General features: G+C 58.9%; 1 protein-coding gene across 1 annotated transcript in view; it reads right to left on the reverse strand.

The window, feature by feature from the left end:
* Nucleotides 1-6823: 6823 nt before the first annotated feature.
* LOC102374620 (myosin-IIIb-like) overlaps nucleotides 6824-13445 on the reverse strand; it is a gene marked incomplete at its 5' end in the record, with an annotated part of 43598 nt that continues 36976 nt past the window's right edge. Inside the window, 5 exons of the mRNA XM_025194707.1 lie at nucleotides 6824-8790; nucleotides 9462-9551; nucleotides 10158-10460; nucleotides 10892-11057; nucleotides 11887-11976. Of these exons, the coding sequence (XP_025050492.1) occupies nucleotides 9492-9551; nucleotides 10158-10460; nucleotides 10892-11057; nucleotides 11887-11976 (619 nt within the window). The remainder of the gene's footprint in view (nucleotides 8791-9461; nucleotides 9552-10157; nucleotides 10461-10891; nucleotides 11058-11886; nucleotides 11977-13445) is intronic.

Below are 13445 nucleotides of genomic sequence, written 5' to 3' on the forward strand. Positions count from 1 at the left end.
ACTCAGTGCTGGACCCATCTCCTCCTAGAGCTAAGCAGGTCACTCCATGCATTTACAAGGCCTGAGGAGGAAGTGATGCTTGGCCTGCGCTTCAGTCCACCTGCCTAGCACTGATAGCCCTGCCGGTGATCTGTGGCTTCCCCAGCCTCTGTAGGGATCCGTGCCTCTGAGAGCCTTCCTGATCTGCTGGGGCAGGAGCCATTGCAGCAACTTCATCTGGAGCCACTCCGCCCTGCACCAGAGGCTGCTTGGAGGTGGGGTGCAAGCATGCATATGCAAGACTGAGCTAGCAGCCGGGCAGGCACCCAGGGTCCAGCCCCCACTCCCCAGGAGGGTCTGGGACTGCCCATGCACAAGGACACCCCCTGCCAGGCACTCCAGACTCATTAGGCAGCTGGCTCTCAGGGCTGCAGAAAATGGGCAGCCCGGGGGGCCGGGGTGCAGGCCTGGCCAGGACCACACGCAATGCTGCATTGAGCTGTAGGCCCTGGCAGCTTTGAGCAACAATGAAAGACTGGCTCCAGCCTCCCTGCAGTCACCCTGGCACACTCCCAAGAGTAGCACTTTGGGTCGCAGGGGACTGCCAGCACCCGGCCCCATCTGGCTGCAAGCAACCAAGCTCTGCATCAGTGCTCATGGGAGCAGGGAGGCTGGGCCATGTCCCAGGAACCTCTGGCGGGACTGGACATGCACACAAGTCTTTGCCTCACCCATAGCAGCTGCTAGCAGATGGCAAAGGCAGCTCTGCTCTAGGGAAACCAGTTGTGGGGGCTGACTGTCCCCATTTTAGGCAAGCATGGAGCACCCACTGAGGCAGATGCAGCACTACCCTGTGCCTTCAGGACCACATGCCAGAGGAGAAGCAGGGACCAAGGACCTCCTGGGTGCTCAGGCCCAGCCCCTCTGTCACAGGCAATCATGTCCAACAGCCCCCTTTGCCCACAGATCCAGCACAGTAGTTCAGATGCCCCCAAGTTTTGCCTGTCCTCAGCCAGATGGCCACAGGAGCAAGCTAGGGAGGGGCCTCCCATTTCAGACTTTGTTCCCCTGGTCCTGAATCCCCATCGTATCCACCATCCCCCATGCACAGTGCCACTCTGCTGTCTACCTCAGACAACAGGGTGATCCCTACATGAAAGAAGGAATGGGCACTGATCTGACATCCACTGCAGGGACCCACAAGCTGGTGGCAGAAGGCTTTGACTCCTAGGACATCCCATTGCTGACCTCAGTGTAGCTGTGCTTCAAAAGAGAAAACTGTACAAAATTAATGTGAAATTGTCCCCAGACTGGATTGTAATGGCCACAGTCTCAGCAGGGACTGTGGATTCTCTTCCCATTGCCTGGGGTAGCTGTTAGCTCTGGTATCCCACCAGGTGCACCTGCTTTGCCCATCTCAGTCCATCTGATCAACCCCTCCTTACCTCTCTAGGCTGTCCCTGACCCCACCCTGTTCCCTGCTACATACAGGCCATTCCTAGCATCAGAAGCAGGCTGTTGCCTGCCAATGCTCCTGCCTCCAAACAAGTCTCCAGGGCATTGCCCAGCCCTGGCATCACCAGGGCTTCCACTGGGCACCAGCATGACCTGTCCCTACTGGACATGACTCCCCTGAAACCTCCCAAGAGCACCCACGCCTCTCTCAGTCTCCTCACCCTGCTGGCTCATGGTCATCATGAACTGAGTAACATACCCAGGGGTTTCTCCCTATCTCTTATGTCTAATTAATAAGCTGCCAGCTCATAATTGTCTCTTATTTATCACCTCCTAAGGGTAGGACTATGCACCCTGCACCATGCTCAGCCTTCCCTGCAGGCTCTTTGTCCTACTGTGTCCTGGCCTTGCCCCCCCCCAGCCATGGGCCATGCACACACTCATCTGCATGCTCCAAGCCTCTGTTGGATCATGAGCAAAAACGCCACAGATCCACCCAGCTCCATGCATTGGCACTCCTTGGCCTGGCCATTCCCCTTTCAGCATCACCCACTACGAGCCAGGTCTGTCCTCACCTCGCAGTTCTCCTAGTCTCCATCTTCACCAGTTTAACCTGTCATTTTCCATGGGGGACTGAAGTCCAGTGTTTCCTCTGTCCTGATACAAATGATTCCCACTTAGCTTGGTTCCCTTTCAGGTTGGCAAGCCAGCGCTGCGTTTGGCCCAGTTCTCCACAGCTCCATGTCTGAGTATTCTTGCTTGCAAAGCTTCTCGAAAACCACCTGAGCTTGGGCACATGGATCTTTCACCACTCCTTAAACACAGGCACTATGCTCACTATTCCCCAGTCAGGTGACACCACCCCAGTTTGACCCGAGACCTGGGATCTGGCCTGCCAGTTCTCTCTGGATCTTGGAGTGGAGGTTATTCATAGATTCATAGATGCTCGGGTCGGAAGGGACCTCAATAGATCATCGAGTCCGACCCCCTGCATAGGCAGGAAAGAGGGCTGGGGCTAGATGACCCCAGCTAGATGCCTATCTAACCTCCTCTTGAAGACCCCCAGGGTAGGGGAGAGCACCACCTCCCTTGGGAGCCCGTTCCAGACCTTGGCCACTCGAACTGTGAAGAAGTTCTTCCTAATGTCTAGTCTAAATCTGTTCTCTGCTAGCTTGTGGCCATTATTTCTTGTAACCCCCAGGGACTCCTTGGTGAATAAAACCTCACCAATTCCCTTCTGCGCCCCCGTGATGAACTTATAGGCAGCCACAAGGTCGCCTCTCAACCTTCTCTTGCGGAGGCTGAAGAGGTCCAGGTGCCCCAGTCTCTCCTCGTAGGGCTTGGTCTGCAAGCCCTTAACCATACGAGTGGCCCTTCTCTGGACCCTCTCCAGGTTATCCGCATCCCTCTTGAAGTGCGGCGCCCAGAATTGCACGCAGCACTCCAACTGTGGTCTGACCAGCGCCCGATAGAGGGGAAGTATCACCTCCTTGGCTCTGTTCGTCATGCATCTTCCCGACCAAAGCACATCAGCTGTAGTGAATCATGTTTCCACACCCAGACCCTCATTCCCATCCACTGTCCTGCCTTTGCCCCCAGGTTCAACATGATCATCACCACTGAATGTGACTCCAGCAGGTTTTGGACCACGTATGAATCAGCTGCAGTCTCTATCCCCAGCTGTCCTGTTTCTCTCAGCCTTGTTTTCTTTCTGGTTATTTGGCTAATGAACCTGTTGCTATTTCTTAAAGTGTCCTTTTCATGTCGCAACTCAGTGCTGCTCAGGCACATGTCACCTCATCCTCCCGCTTCATCCCTACCAGCACCAGCATTAAGCCAGGTTTGCTCATCAGGCCTTTCTCCCCAGGGATCTTAATGTCCTCTTTGGAGGCAGGTATTCATTTCCTTGGGGTCAGGAACCTCCCTTAGGAATTCTCCCCCTTTACTGTGACCTAGCAATACTCCAGGTCAAAAACCTGGACCTCCTCTGCTAACTGGCTTTACTAATCATCTCTCCTCATTTCACCAGCTTCCCCCTTTGACATCAAGAACTGAGTCAAAGAATTTGCTTCTGTACAGCCTTCCTTGTAACTTGGTGTCTCGGTCTGAGCTCATGCTGTGTCTCCATTGCCAGTGGGCATGGAGCCTGGAGCTCAGCCCCTTTTGGTGGCCCCTTCAACATGTGCTGTGCTGGGCAGGCAGCTGCGGGGGGTAAGGCAGGAGGCCCTCAGAAATGAGGGGTGCTGTGGTCCCAGCCCCACAGCTCCCGGCTCGTGTTCTCCCAGCATGAGGTGGCTTCTGGGGCAGAGTGGCTGACGTCCAAGAGGGTGAGTGAGCCACCAGGCTTGCTAAAACTCCGTAACCCTCCGCACATTGGGAAATCCTCCTTCCGGCTCCGTGCTACCCGGGACCAGCCGTGACTTGCTGGCGGGAGCAGAGATGATGCAAGCAGCACCATTGAGTCACTGGTGCTTGGTCACGCTGCCAGCCCCGCTTCTGGTTCAGGGCTTCCTCTGTGAGGGGAAGGAGCTGCCCCTGTGTCAGTGCTCATAGCTGCACAGGATGGTCATGCAGCAGCAGGTTAAGCATGCTTGGAGGTTGGGGCTGTGATGTCAAGAGGGTGAAAAGCAAAGCAAAGTCAGGGACGGCACAATACGGCCCAGGAAAGAGAACAGTTATGAGTCAACACCACTTGAGCAGGGGGCTCTGAGAGCCATGAGCAGGGAGCTCTAAGACAGGGCTGAAATGGTCAGATGGCCCCAGACCGTACTCCATCATGCATCCCTGGGACCTGGCAGCTGAGGAGCAGTAGGGCCCAGCCCCTGCCCTGCACTCAGCCTGCCCTGCAGTTCGCCCCACTTCACCCCACCCTCAACCACTGCCCCAGGCCTAGTCACACTTGCCGGCTGAGCTGGGGAAGGGGAGACATTAGTGCCAAGGGTAGTCCCACCTGCATCCAGCTGAGACCTCCAAAGTCCATGCACGGGGCTCTGAGTGAGGCCACTTGGTCACAGCCACTGGGTGCAGCCCAGCCTAGCCATAGGAGGCCCTAGGGCAGGGAACTCTTTTTTTTTTAATTGAATTTATTTAATTTTTTTAATTTCATGTCTCAAGCCAAATTAGCCAAATCAGTTTCAAATTCTATTGCCTGAGCAGAGCTCAGTTGTTAGGTCCATGTGGTGTTACCACTGGCAAGTATCTTTCCTCCCGGATTCTTCAGTCTGTGGCTTCAGACACTCACAAATCCATGGAAGGCATCCTACATGCAGGCCTGAGCTCAGAGGTCTTGGTGTTGCTCGCCCTTAGCCAAAAGGCCAAAGACAGCTAGGAAGAGATCCCCCCATCTCCATAACACAGGTGTGTATCCAAGATCCACTCATGGGCGGCTTAGTAGACTCTCATAGGGAGTTTGATACAGCAAAACCATCTGGACTAAGACTACCTTCCACTGTGGTAGTGATCATAGCATCTCCCCTGCCAGGTAACTAGGGGACTCTCAGGCCCTTCTGGTGGCACTGCCCAACACAGCCCAGGCCAGCTATCCCCAAGGCTGCACTGGAGGCGCCAGGCCAGGCCCAGGTGCACCTTGCAAGGAGCAGCAGGGAGGCCTGGCAGGGAGCCCAGGCACTGCTGCAACTCCGCTTTAACAAGCAGGGCGGGGCAGGGCGGGGCGGGCCGGGGCAGGGCAGGGCAGGGCAGGCAGCGACAGGGCCCTGCAGGGTGCGGGGAAGCCCAGCCCAACAAGCTGCCCAAGGGCAAGGGTAACGACGACTCAGACGTGCATCCTAGCCTTCCCAGGCGGAAGCCAGCTCTGCCACTGGCTTCCCTGGAGCTGCAGGGCAGGGAGCAGATGGGGTCTTTCCCTGCTGCACTTCCCTGGTTTCCTGCCTGTGAGTGGGTATGAGCTCAGCCATGCCCATCCTATTGCATGGGGCTGCCCCACACATGGCCAGGAAACCTGCCCTGCCTTGGTGTGGGGACTCGGTCTCCCCCACCCTGTGCTGCGAGGGGCTCCACAGCTGGGAGACACCAAACATCCAAACCTGTGGCCTAGCCAGCCCTGTTCCATTGCACGGCCTGAGCCAGCGCTAGTCCTGTTTGCATCAGCTGCTGCCCCCGCCTGGTCACCCCCGCAGCCCCGCCTGGCTCCTCAGCCTCTGCCCGAGTCCTGCCCCAGCCTGCCTGGGCACTGGCACCAGGGCACTTAGGGACCTGTGACTGCCTGGGCACCGCCCCCACCTGCCGGCAGCCAGGGAGAACTGCATGTGGTGTCCGATGGGCCGGGGTTAGGTAAAGCCTGGCTGGGCTCTGGGTTAAAGCAACAGGAGAGCAACAGGAAAGCGGTCTTGTTCAAGTCTGCAGGCGACATGAAACTGGGAAGGACTGAAATACGCTGGAGGACCAGAGCACAGTGCAGAAGGATCGTGGCGGAGTGAAAGCCTGGGCAGAGGCTTTGGGATGAAGCTCAAGCAAGGAAAGGCAAGGTGCAGAGCCACGGGAGGAGCCATGGACAGCAAAGCAAGAGAACAGGAGACAAGTGGCTGGGGGGGTGGGGAGCACTGTGGAGAAGGTGCTGGCTTTCTATAAATAACAGACGTGACACGTGTCTGCAGCATGGTGCAGGTGGGACAAAGCAAATACAATTTTGGGCTGCATCAGTAGGAAGATTAGATGTAAGGCATGGGAGATGATGGTGCCATTCTGGTTAGGCCTCATCTAGAGGCCTGGGTGTGGTTCTGGGATCTGTGTTACTTAACGAGGCTCCAGAGGCAGGCAAGAAATATGATAAGGGGGTGTGGAGGCAAAGTGTATGGGCATGGCAGAGAGCCCTAGCCATGCTCAGCTTGGAGAAAAGGTGATGAAGAAGGGGTGCTGCAGCACCCCAGCCTGCAAACACATGAGGGGCCTCCATAAAGGAGAGGACAACAACCCTGCTCCCTCGCTGCACAGGCAGGGCACAAAGCAACAGCTTCCAGCTGCAGCAAAGTGGACTTCGATTAGACCCCAGGACAAACTTCCTCCTTGCCCCTGGCTCAGGGAAGAGACGGGATCTTCTCCACGGGAGGTTTCCCCACGGAGGCTGCGCAAGGGACGAGCGAGGATTGTAGGGCTCCCCAGGCCAGTAGGGAGCACTTGTGCTGAGCCACCCACCTCCCTGCACCCCACCACCTACCAGGCTCCCAGTGCCTGCCTCCCCGCGGCCCCTCACACCCCTTCCTGGAGCACACCGCAAGCCTGGGGCAACCGCTGCCATCACCCGGGGTCTGGACTGTCTCAGGGCCCTGTGCCCCGGGTACACAGGCCTGGTAGACCTTGAGGGTGCTTGACCCACTGCAAGAACTTGAGGTGCTTCCTGTAGCCTGAGGCAGACAAGGTTCCTTGGGTGAATTTGATATCTTTTATTAGACCAACCCAAATGGCTGGAGAATAGTTATTAAGCAAGCTTTCGGGTTCAAAAACCCTTCGTCAGGCTCAGGAAGCTGCAGCAGTTGGTGTGTGCTCTTCCTGGATGCACAAGAAGTAGCTTCCCTTGGTCAGCCGAGCATAGGGACTAGAAAAGGCGTGCCCAACCCCTCTCCCAGCAAGGTCCCCACGCTTGTTCTAGTGGAGAGCTTTGTTGGTTAAAGAGGGCAGGCTTGGGGAAGGGTACAGGATAGAGAAGTATCCAAGAATAATCCAGAGCAAACCGTGTCAGCTTATTAGCTGGTTGACACACGTCTACATCACAGTAAGCTGTATTTCTAGATTCGTTTCAGGTAAGTTACTCACAAGTTCATCTGGAGCCTAGAAACCTCCAGAGGTAGGGTGCTGACCCCATGTTCCCTAATGTGGTTTCCCCTTCCAGGAAGAAGGGGCCCTTAAGTAAGGTCTTTGACATCATCCCCTGGATCCAATCAGGGGCAAGTGTTATTGGACGATGGCCAATCCATTTGAAAAGCATCATCGCTACCTGGTGGAGTGAGAGGCTCTGGCCCCTGCCCCTGCCCCATGCCCCGAGGTCAGGGTGGTAAGGCAACAGGGAGCTTTCACTTCTCACCTGTCCTGGGGCACGTAGGCAGAGCTGTCTGCTTAGCAACGCACCGATCGAGCGACCGACCGGAGTGCCAGACACGGAAACAGACCAGCCCCAGGGCGAGGAGGGCCTGGAGCTGGATTCCTCCGCAGGCTGCCTCCACCCTGCTTAAGCCCTGGCCTCCTGCTCCGGGACCTGGGTAGACAGGAGCCATCGTGCTCACTGTCCTCACTCCTCTGGGTGCATCTGTGATGCCACACAAGACCCTGCCCAGAGAACAAGGGGCCGCAGGTGTCCCCATAAGTCTGAGGGCACAAAGCCAGAGCTGGGTCAGTAGGAACCACTTGGGTAGGGAGCGGAGCCGCCTGCCTGATGCTCGCTGCCCCGGGGGAGCGGCACAAGCTCCCTGGGCATCGCTAGCTCTGGCTCAAGCGCACGGTGCTTTTGCTGCTGCCACTGCCCAGTGTTTCAGTAGCCCAAAGTAGTCAAAGCCCTGGGGCTTGGGTTGCGCTCTCTGCTGCCATGGCTGGGTTTTTGTTTTCCCCCAAAGTGACCAGCAGCCTCTTAGCAGCTGGGATGAGAGTGGTCACTCCAGGGCCCAAGAGCCACGGGCCAGGACAGTGGCCACAGGGAACAGCAGTACTTGCAGGAGCAGCCATGGCCCCGCCAGGAACCAGAAGGGCAGCTTGGCCGTGGCTGTGGGCTCCAGCCCCACAATGGCGTGCAGAGAGCCTGGCCTCGCACAAGCCTGGCCCCTCTCAGCAACAGGACACGGTCTCCACAGTGCCACCAGCACAACCCTTGGCCCCAGCCATCGATCACTGCTGCTGCACAGGCTCTGGTCTCAGGCAGCCCCGAGTACCCCACGGTCCCCACGGGCAGAGAGCAGCTGAGTCACAGAGTCTTGTCACCGTCAGCAGATGGAGTGCGGGGGAGCTGCCCAGCCCCTCGGACCCTGCCTCAGGGGACACGGGGCACGCCCTGCTTCATCCCACACCCGCCCCAACGAGGCACAGACAGGACAAGGAGGGCAAGGGCTGACAACGAGGGCTCTAATTGTGAGGGCACATCCGGCGCAGGGAGGGGCAGGGCACACATTCCCTCCCCTCCCCTCCCCAGGGCTGCCCCAGGCCTTCAGCTCTTGCCCTCTCCTCCTCCCTAATGGATTGCAGATGCACGCAGCGTCCCAACGGCAGCAGGCCCGCCTGGCCGCAGAGCTCTTCTCCCTGGCTCAATCAGAGGCATGGCACGGGCCCATCCCCACAGAAGAGGCTGCATCTTCCTGGTGTTCCTACCTGGCATGTGGCCCTGTAATGCTGGAGCATGGGCTGAGCAGGGTCTGCCTGTAAGAGAGGCAGGGAGTAGGGCTCAGGGAGGGTGGAGAGACTGCACCTGATGGCCCCAGCCCTGGCAGCTGACACAGGGCCGTGCACATGGTGCAGGACAGGCACCGTGGGTGCAGCACACGGAGCACCAGCACAGCCAGCCTGGAGAGCTCTGCATTGGGGTGGCCCAGGGGCACAGCAGGGGCCTCTCATGGCATGCCCAGGGCATCAGAGCCAGGCCTGGGGGACGTGCCAGAGCCCAGGACCCCCCTGCCTGCCTCCTTCCCCTCATTGCTGAATCAGCCTCACCTAGCTACGGGCGGCCTGTGAGGACAGAGGAGTCCCGAAACCCACCCTGGGGCTGCAGCAGTGGAGCCGGGCTGGTCCCAGACTCCGGGCATCACTGCTGTGTCCCTGCTGCAGGTCCCAGGCCCAGAGAGAACAGCTGAGTTTACGGCAGCCCCAGTTAGGACCAACCTCGCGACTCCTCGGGCTGGGCAGGCCCCTGCCTCTCCAGAGATAGGACCAACCTCCTGACAGTCCAGCCCACCCCCAGCTCATCCCTGGTCCCTGTGGCACAGAGCACAGGGCCGTCAGGCCAGCAGCTCCCCTACTCTGTCCCCACTCTGATCTAGAGGAGGCAGAAGAGGGATGGGGCTCCGGCAGCCTTCACACAGCCCAGCTCTTACCTCTCTGCTCCTGCCAGGGCCCAGCCACCCTCAGTGCTGGGGGCTGGACAACAGCTCCGCCCAGGTGCTGTCGGAGGGCCCGGACGAGAGCTGCGGGGCCAAGCAGAGACACCATGTCAGGGACCAACGGCAGGGACCAGGCATTGCAGTCCCTCCCTGCTCCTTCCCAAGGCCCTGCAGGAGTCAGTTTTGCCACACTTCAAGATGGATGCGCAAAACCTTCAGAGGGTCCAGAGGAGGGCTACACATATGGTTAGGGGCCTGCAGGTAAGGTCCTACAAGGAGAGATTGAGGGACCTGGATCTCTTCAGCCTCTGCAAGAGAAGGCTTCGAGGGGGTCTAGTGGCATCTACAAATTTGTCAGGGGAGGACAGCAAGGAATAGGAGATATTCTGTTTACCAGCGCATCCCTTGGAGTTACTAGAAACAACGGCCACAAAGTGACAGAGAGCAGATTTAGGTTGGACATCAGGAAGAACTTCTTCACAGTAAGGGTTACCAGAATCTGGAACGGGCTTCCAAGGGAGGTGGTGCTCTCCCCTACCCTGGGGGTCTTTAAGAGGAGACTGGACAAGCACCTGGCTGGGGTCCTCTGACCACTACGCTCTTTCCTGCCCAGGGCATGGGGTCAGACTCAATGATCTACTAAGGTCCCTTCCAAACCTAAACATCTATGAAATCTATGAACCTCCTCACCTGGCAGATCTCCCGCATGGCCAGGCGAATAGAGGGGTAGAGGCGTGGGATGGCCCGCCGGGCCGGCTCCCCTTCACCCAGGCACAGTTCGGCCCCCTCGTCCTCCATGCTGGGTGGTGGCTCCTGGCACCTCCGGGGCTTCTGCAGCTGCATGCGCTTGAGGATGGCGGCAGCAGTGCCCACGGGCATGGCACGGCCATCAGTGGGTGGGTGCCCTTCAGGAGGGGGCTCCTTCTGCTGGCCCGCGGAGCCTGGGGCTATTGTGAGGCACCACAGCTCCTCGTAGTCAGCGCTCCCATCACCCTTCAGGACAGAGGCAGAGGTCAGCAGCCACGGAGTCCCTGCAGACCCCGGAGGGCAGCGGGGGCCATGGCTCTGGCCACAGAGCTTCCAGGGCCAGAACCGCCATGGGGGCTGGGAATGCATCATCCCTGCCGGGGGGGCGGCTCCCACTAACAGCGATTAGGGGCCAGGGTGTCAAGAGCCCCCAGGCAGCCAGGGCTGCAGTGGACAGGCAAAGCCCCAACAGAGTCCCACGGTGGCATGCCCAGTGGTTGGCGTTCTGCCATGGACAGGGGGAGCAGGGCCACCTAAGCAGCTCGTAGACAAGGGACATGTCACTATGGCAAGTCAGCTGCCTGCAGGACACAGCCCAGGCACCTGCCCTGCCCTAGGGTCACCCACCTACCTGCCCCATAGGGCATAGCCCAGGTGCCTGCCCTGGTGTCACCCACCTGCCCGCAGGGCACTGTCAGTGTCTCCAAGAAGGGCTGGATGCCCACAGTGCGGTGGTACCGGACCAGATCAGTGAGCGAGGCGTGTGCCCGATCCTCACCCAGGATGACGTACCGGGCGTTGGGCTGCACCTCAATCATATAGTGGCGGCAGCGGGTCGTGCCCCTGGGGAGGATGGACAGAGGCAGGGACAGATGGATAAACAAACTAACTCACCCATGACCCTGGGCCTGAACCTCGACAGGCCTCAGCTGTGCTGCGCTGCGCTACAGTCCTGCCCTGGCCAGAAGCCAGGCTGCTGCCCTGAGGCCTCCTGGACGTGAAGTCAGATGCACACAAGCGACTTGTGTGGGAGGGGGAACAGGGCAGGGCCCACAGGGAAGGGGCCTCAACCTAGACCAGGGGCAGGCAATTTTTTTGGGCAGAGGGCCACTTACTGAGTGTTGGCAAGCCATCACGGGCTGCATGCCAGGCAGCCCCAGGCAGATAAATATTAATTTTCTAAATTTTTTAGGGGCCCTGCAGGCTGGATAGAATGGCCTGGTGGGCCACATCCAGCCCTGGGCCACATTTTGCCCACCCCTGACCTAGACCCACAAGGGTGCTCAGCGCAGAGATGGAAGGGAACCCAGGTAACCACCCACTAGACCCCACTGTCCCACGCCCAGCACCCAACTCTGCCCTGCTAGGCCCATCTGGCACCCATGCTCAGGTGGACACCTCCTGCCCGTCCTCCAGCCAAGCCCCTGGCAGCCCCAGATGCAGCATCTGCTTCCTACCCAAACAGCACCACCCTCCGCCCTGCCTGCTGTGCTGTACATGCCAGCGCACACCCACGGACCCCACTGTGCCCAAGCCCACCAGAGCCCCAACCAGCAGTGTCCAGAGCACCCATGACCAGGGTCTCCAGGCATGGCACTCAGCCCATGGCGGAATCTGCGTTAATGCCATCCCCAACCTAGTCCCAGCAGCGGGGCCAGGGTAGGCTCCATACCTATACGTCAGGGTGTAGCCTGGCCGGCTCTGGCTGATCCGGACCAGGAAGCAGCCCAGAGGCTTGTCCATCAGCAAGTTCTCTGCTTCCCTGAAAGCAAGAGACATAGTGCCCTGAGCAGGGGCCCTGTGCCAGGGCCCCCGGGCACTATCGCTCCCTGGAGCTGCCTGTCCTGGCCCCTGCTCCAGCCAGGGCATCCTCCGTGAGTCTGGGGGGATGTGGGAATCCATCTGCCTGGCTCAGGCATGGGTTTGCCATGCACCCACCCTGGCGTCAGAGAGGTGCAGTAGTGACCCCATCCCCCAGCAAGGCAGGGGCGGCTGAGAGCACGATGAGGGTCTGGGGCTGCAGTCAGGGGGTGGCTCTGGGTCAGCTGCTCAGCCCAGGTGCTGGGGGATATCCCAGCTCTGCCCCTTCCCCTCTGCCTCCCTACAGGCCTCTGAGGGAGGCCACGCTCCCTATGGGTGCTGCAGGCCTGGTGGGAGGAGGAGCTGCCACGGAGGGCAGCGAGCGCCTGCCTGCTACCCCAGGTTGGGTACTGCATGCATCAGCAGCAACCCTACCCTGGGGCAGAGACCAGGGAGGGAGCTCAGCCGCTGAAACCCACATGTAACCTGGGCTCTCCGTGAGGACTGCTCCATCCACAGGAAACACGTGGAGATGCCCACCCCACTGCCCCCACGGAGACCCAGAGCAGCCACCACAGATTCATGGTGCCTGAGACCAAAGGACTCGTGAGACCGTGGTCCGCCATCCTGTGTCCCAGGGCACAATGCCCATCCCCCACACCCCCATTACTCCCGCACTAGCCCAATAGCTCACATTCAGCTAAAGCAGTGCTTTCTCCCCCTTTCTGGGCTCAAGCCCCTTTCCTTGGACTTGAGGCCCCCTCGAAAAATGCCAGTTCTGAGCTTCCATTTGCTTCTGAATACAGCAAAGTAACAGAGCAAGTCTTATGCTGCAAAGAACAAGCCCAGGGCAGGGCAGGGCACTTGTGATGCCCTAGATTCCTCTGTGAAATCTTCAGATTTATCCTGCCAATCCCGTGCATGTGTCTGTCCACCTAGCAGTGGTGCCTACATGTTGTGCAGTGCCTACAGCACCCTTAACGGGATCTGCCACACCCCAGATGCGACAATCCTCAACTAAGACTCCCTGAGCTAAACCATCTCCAGGGCTTCCCAATGTCCCCGTGGGATCTGGCTCCAGGGAGTAAGCCACACTGGCCGCCAGAAACCAGGCACCAACTGCTCATCTGAGCTCATCTGGTTTCAGCTTCCAGCCCTTGGGCTTTGAAGCATAGAGCAGCTGGGCTGCAGGGCCCTCAGCAGGTCACACTTTGCCAGCCCCCTGCACTGGGCAGGATCACCCTGTCTGAACCCTCCTAGGCAGGCATCTAACCTGCTCTCAAGTGCTGTGGGAACAAGCCCTCACACAACAACCAGGTATAGAGGTACACAGACAGTAATCTGGGCACACCCCCATCTTCCGTCTAATAAAGGCCTGGTCCATTCAGCTGACATGCTCCTGTCCCTCTGTCTCAGGCTCTCTCTCCAGCC

This window comes from Alligator sinensis, unplaced genomic scaffold (assembly GCF_000455745.1).
Source record: "Alligator sinensis unplaced genomic scaffold, ASM45574v1 scaffold1530_1, whole genome shotgun sequence".
NCBI lineage: Eukaryota > Metazoa > Chordata > Crocodylia > Alligatoridae > Alligator > Alligator sinensis.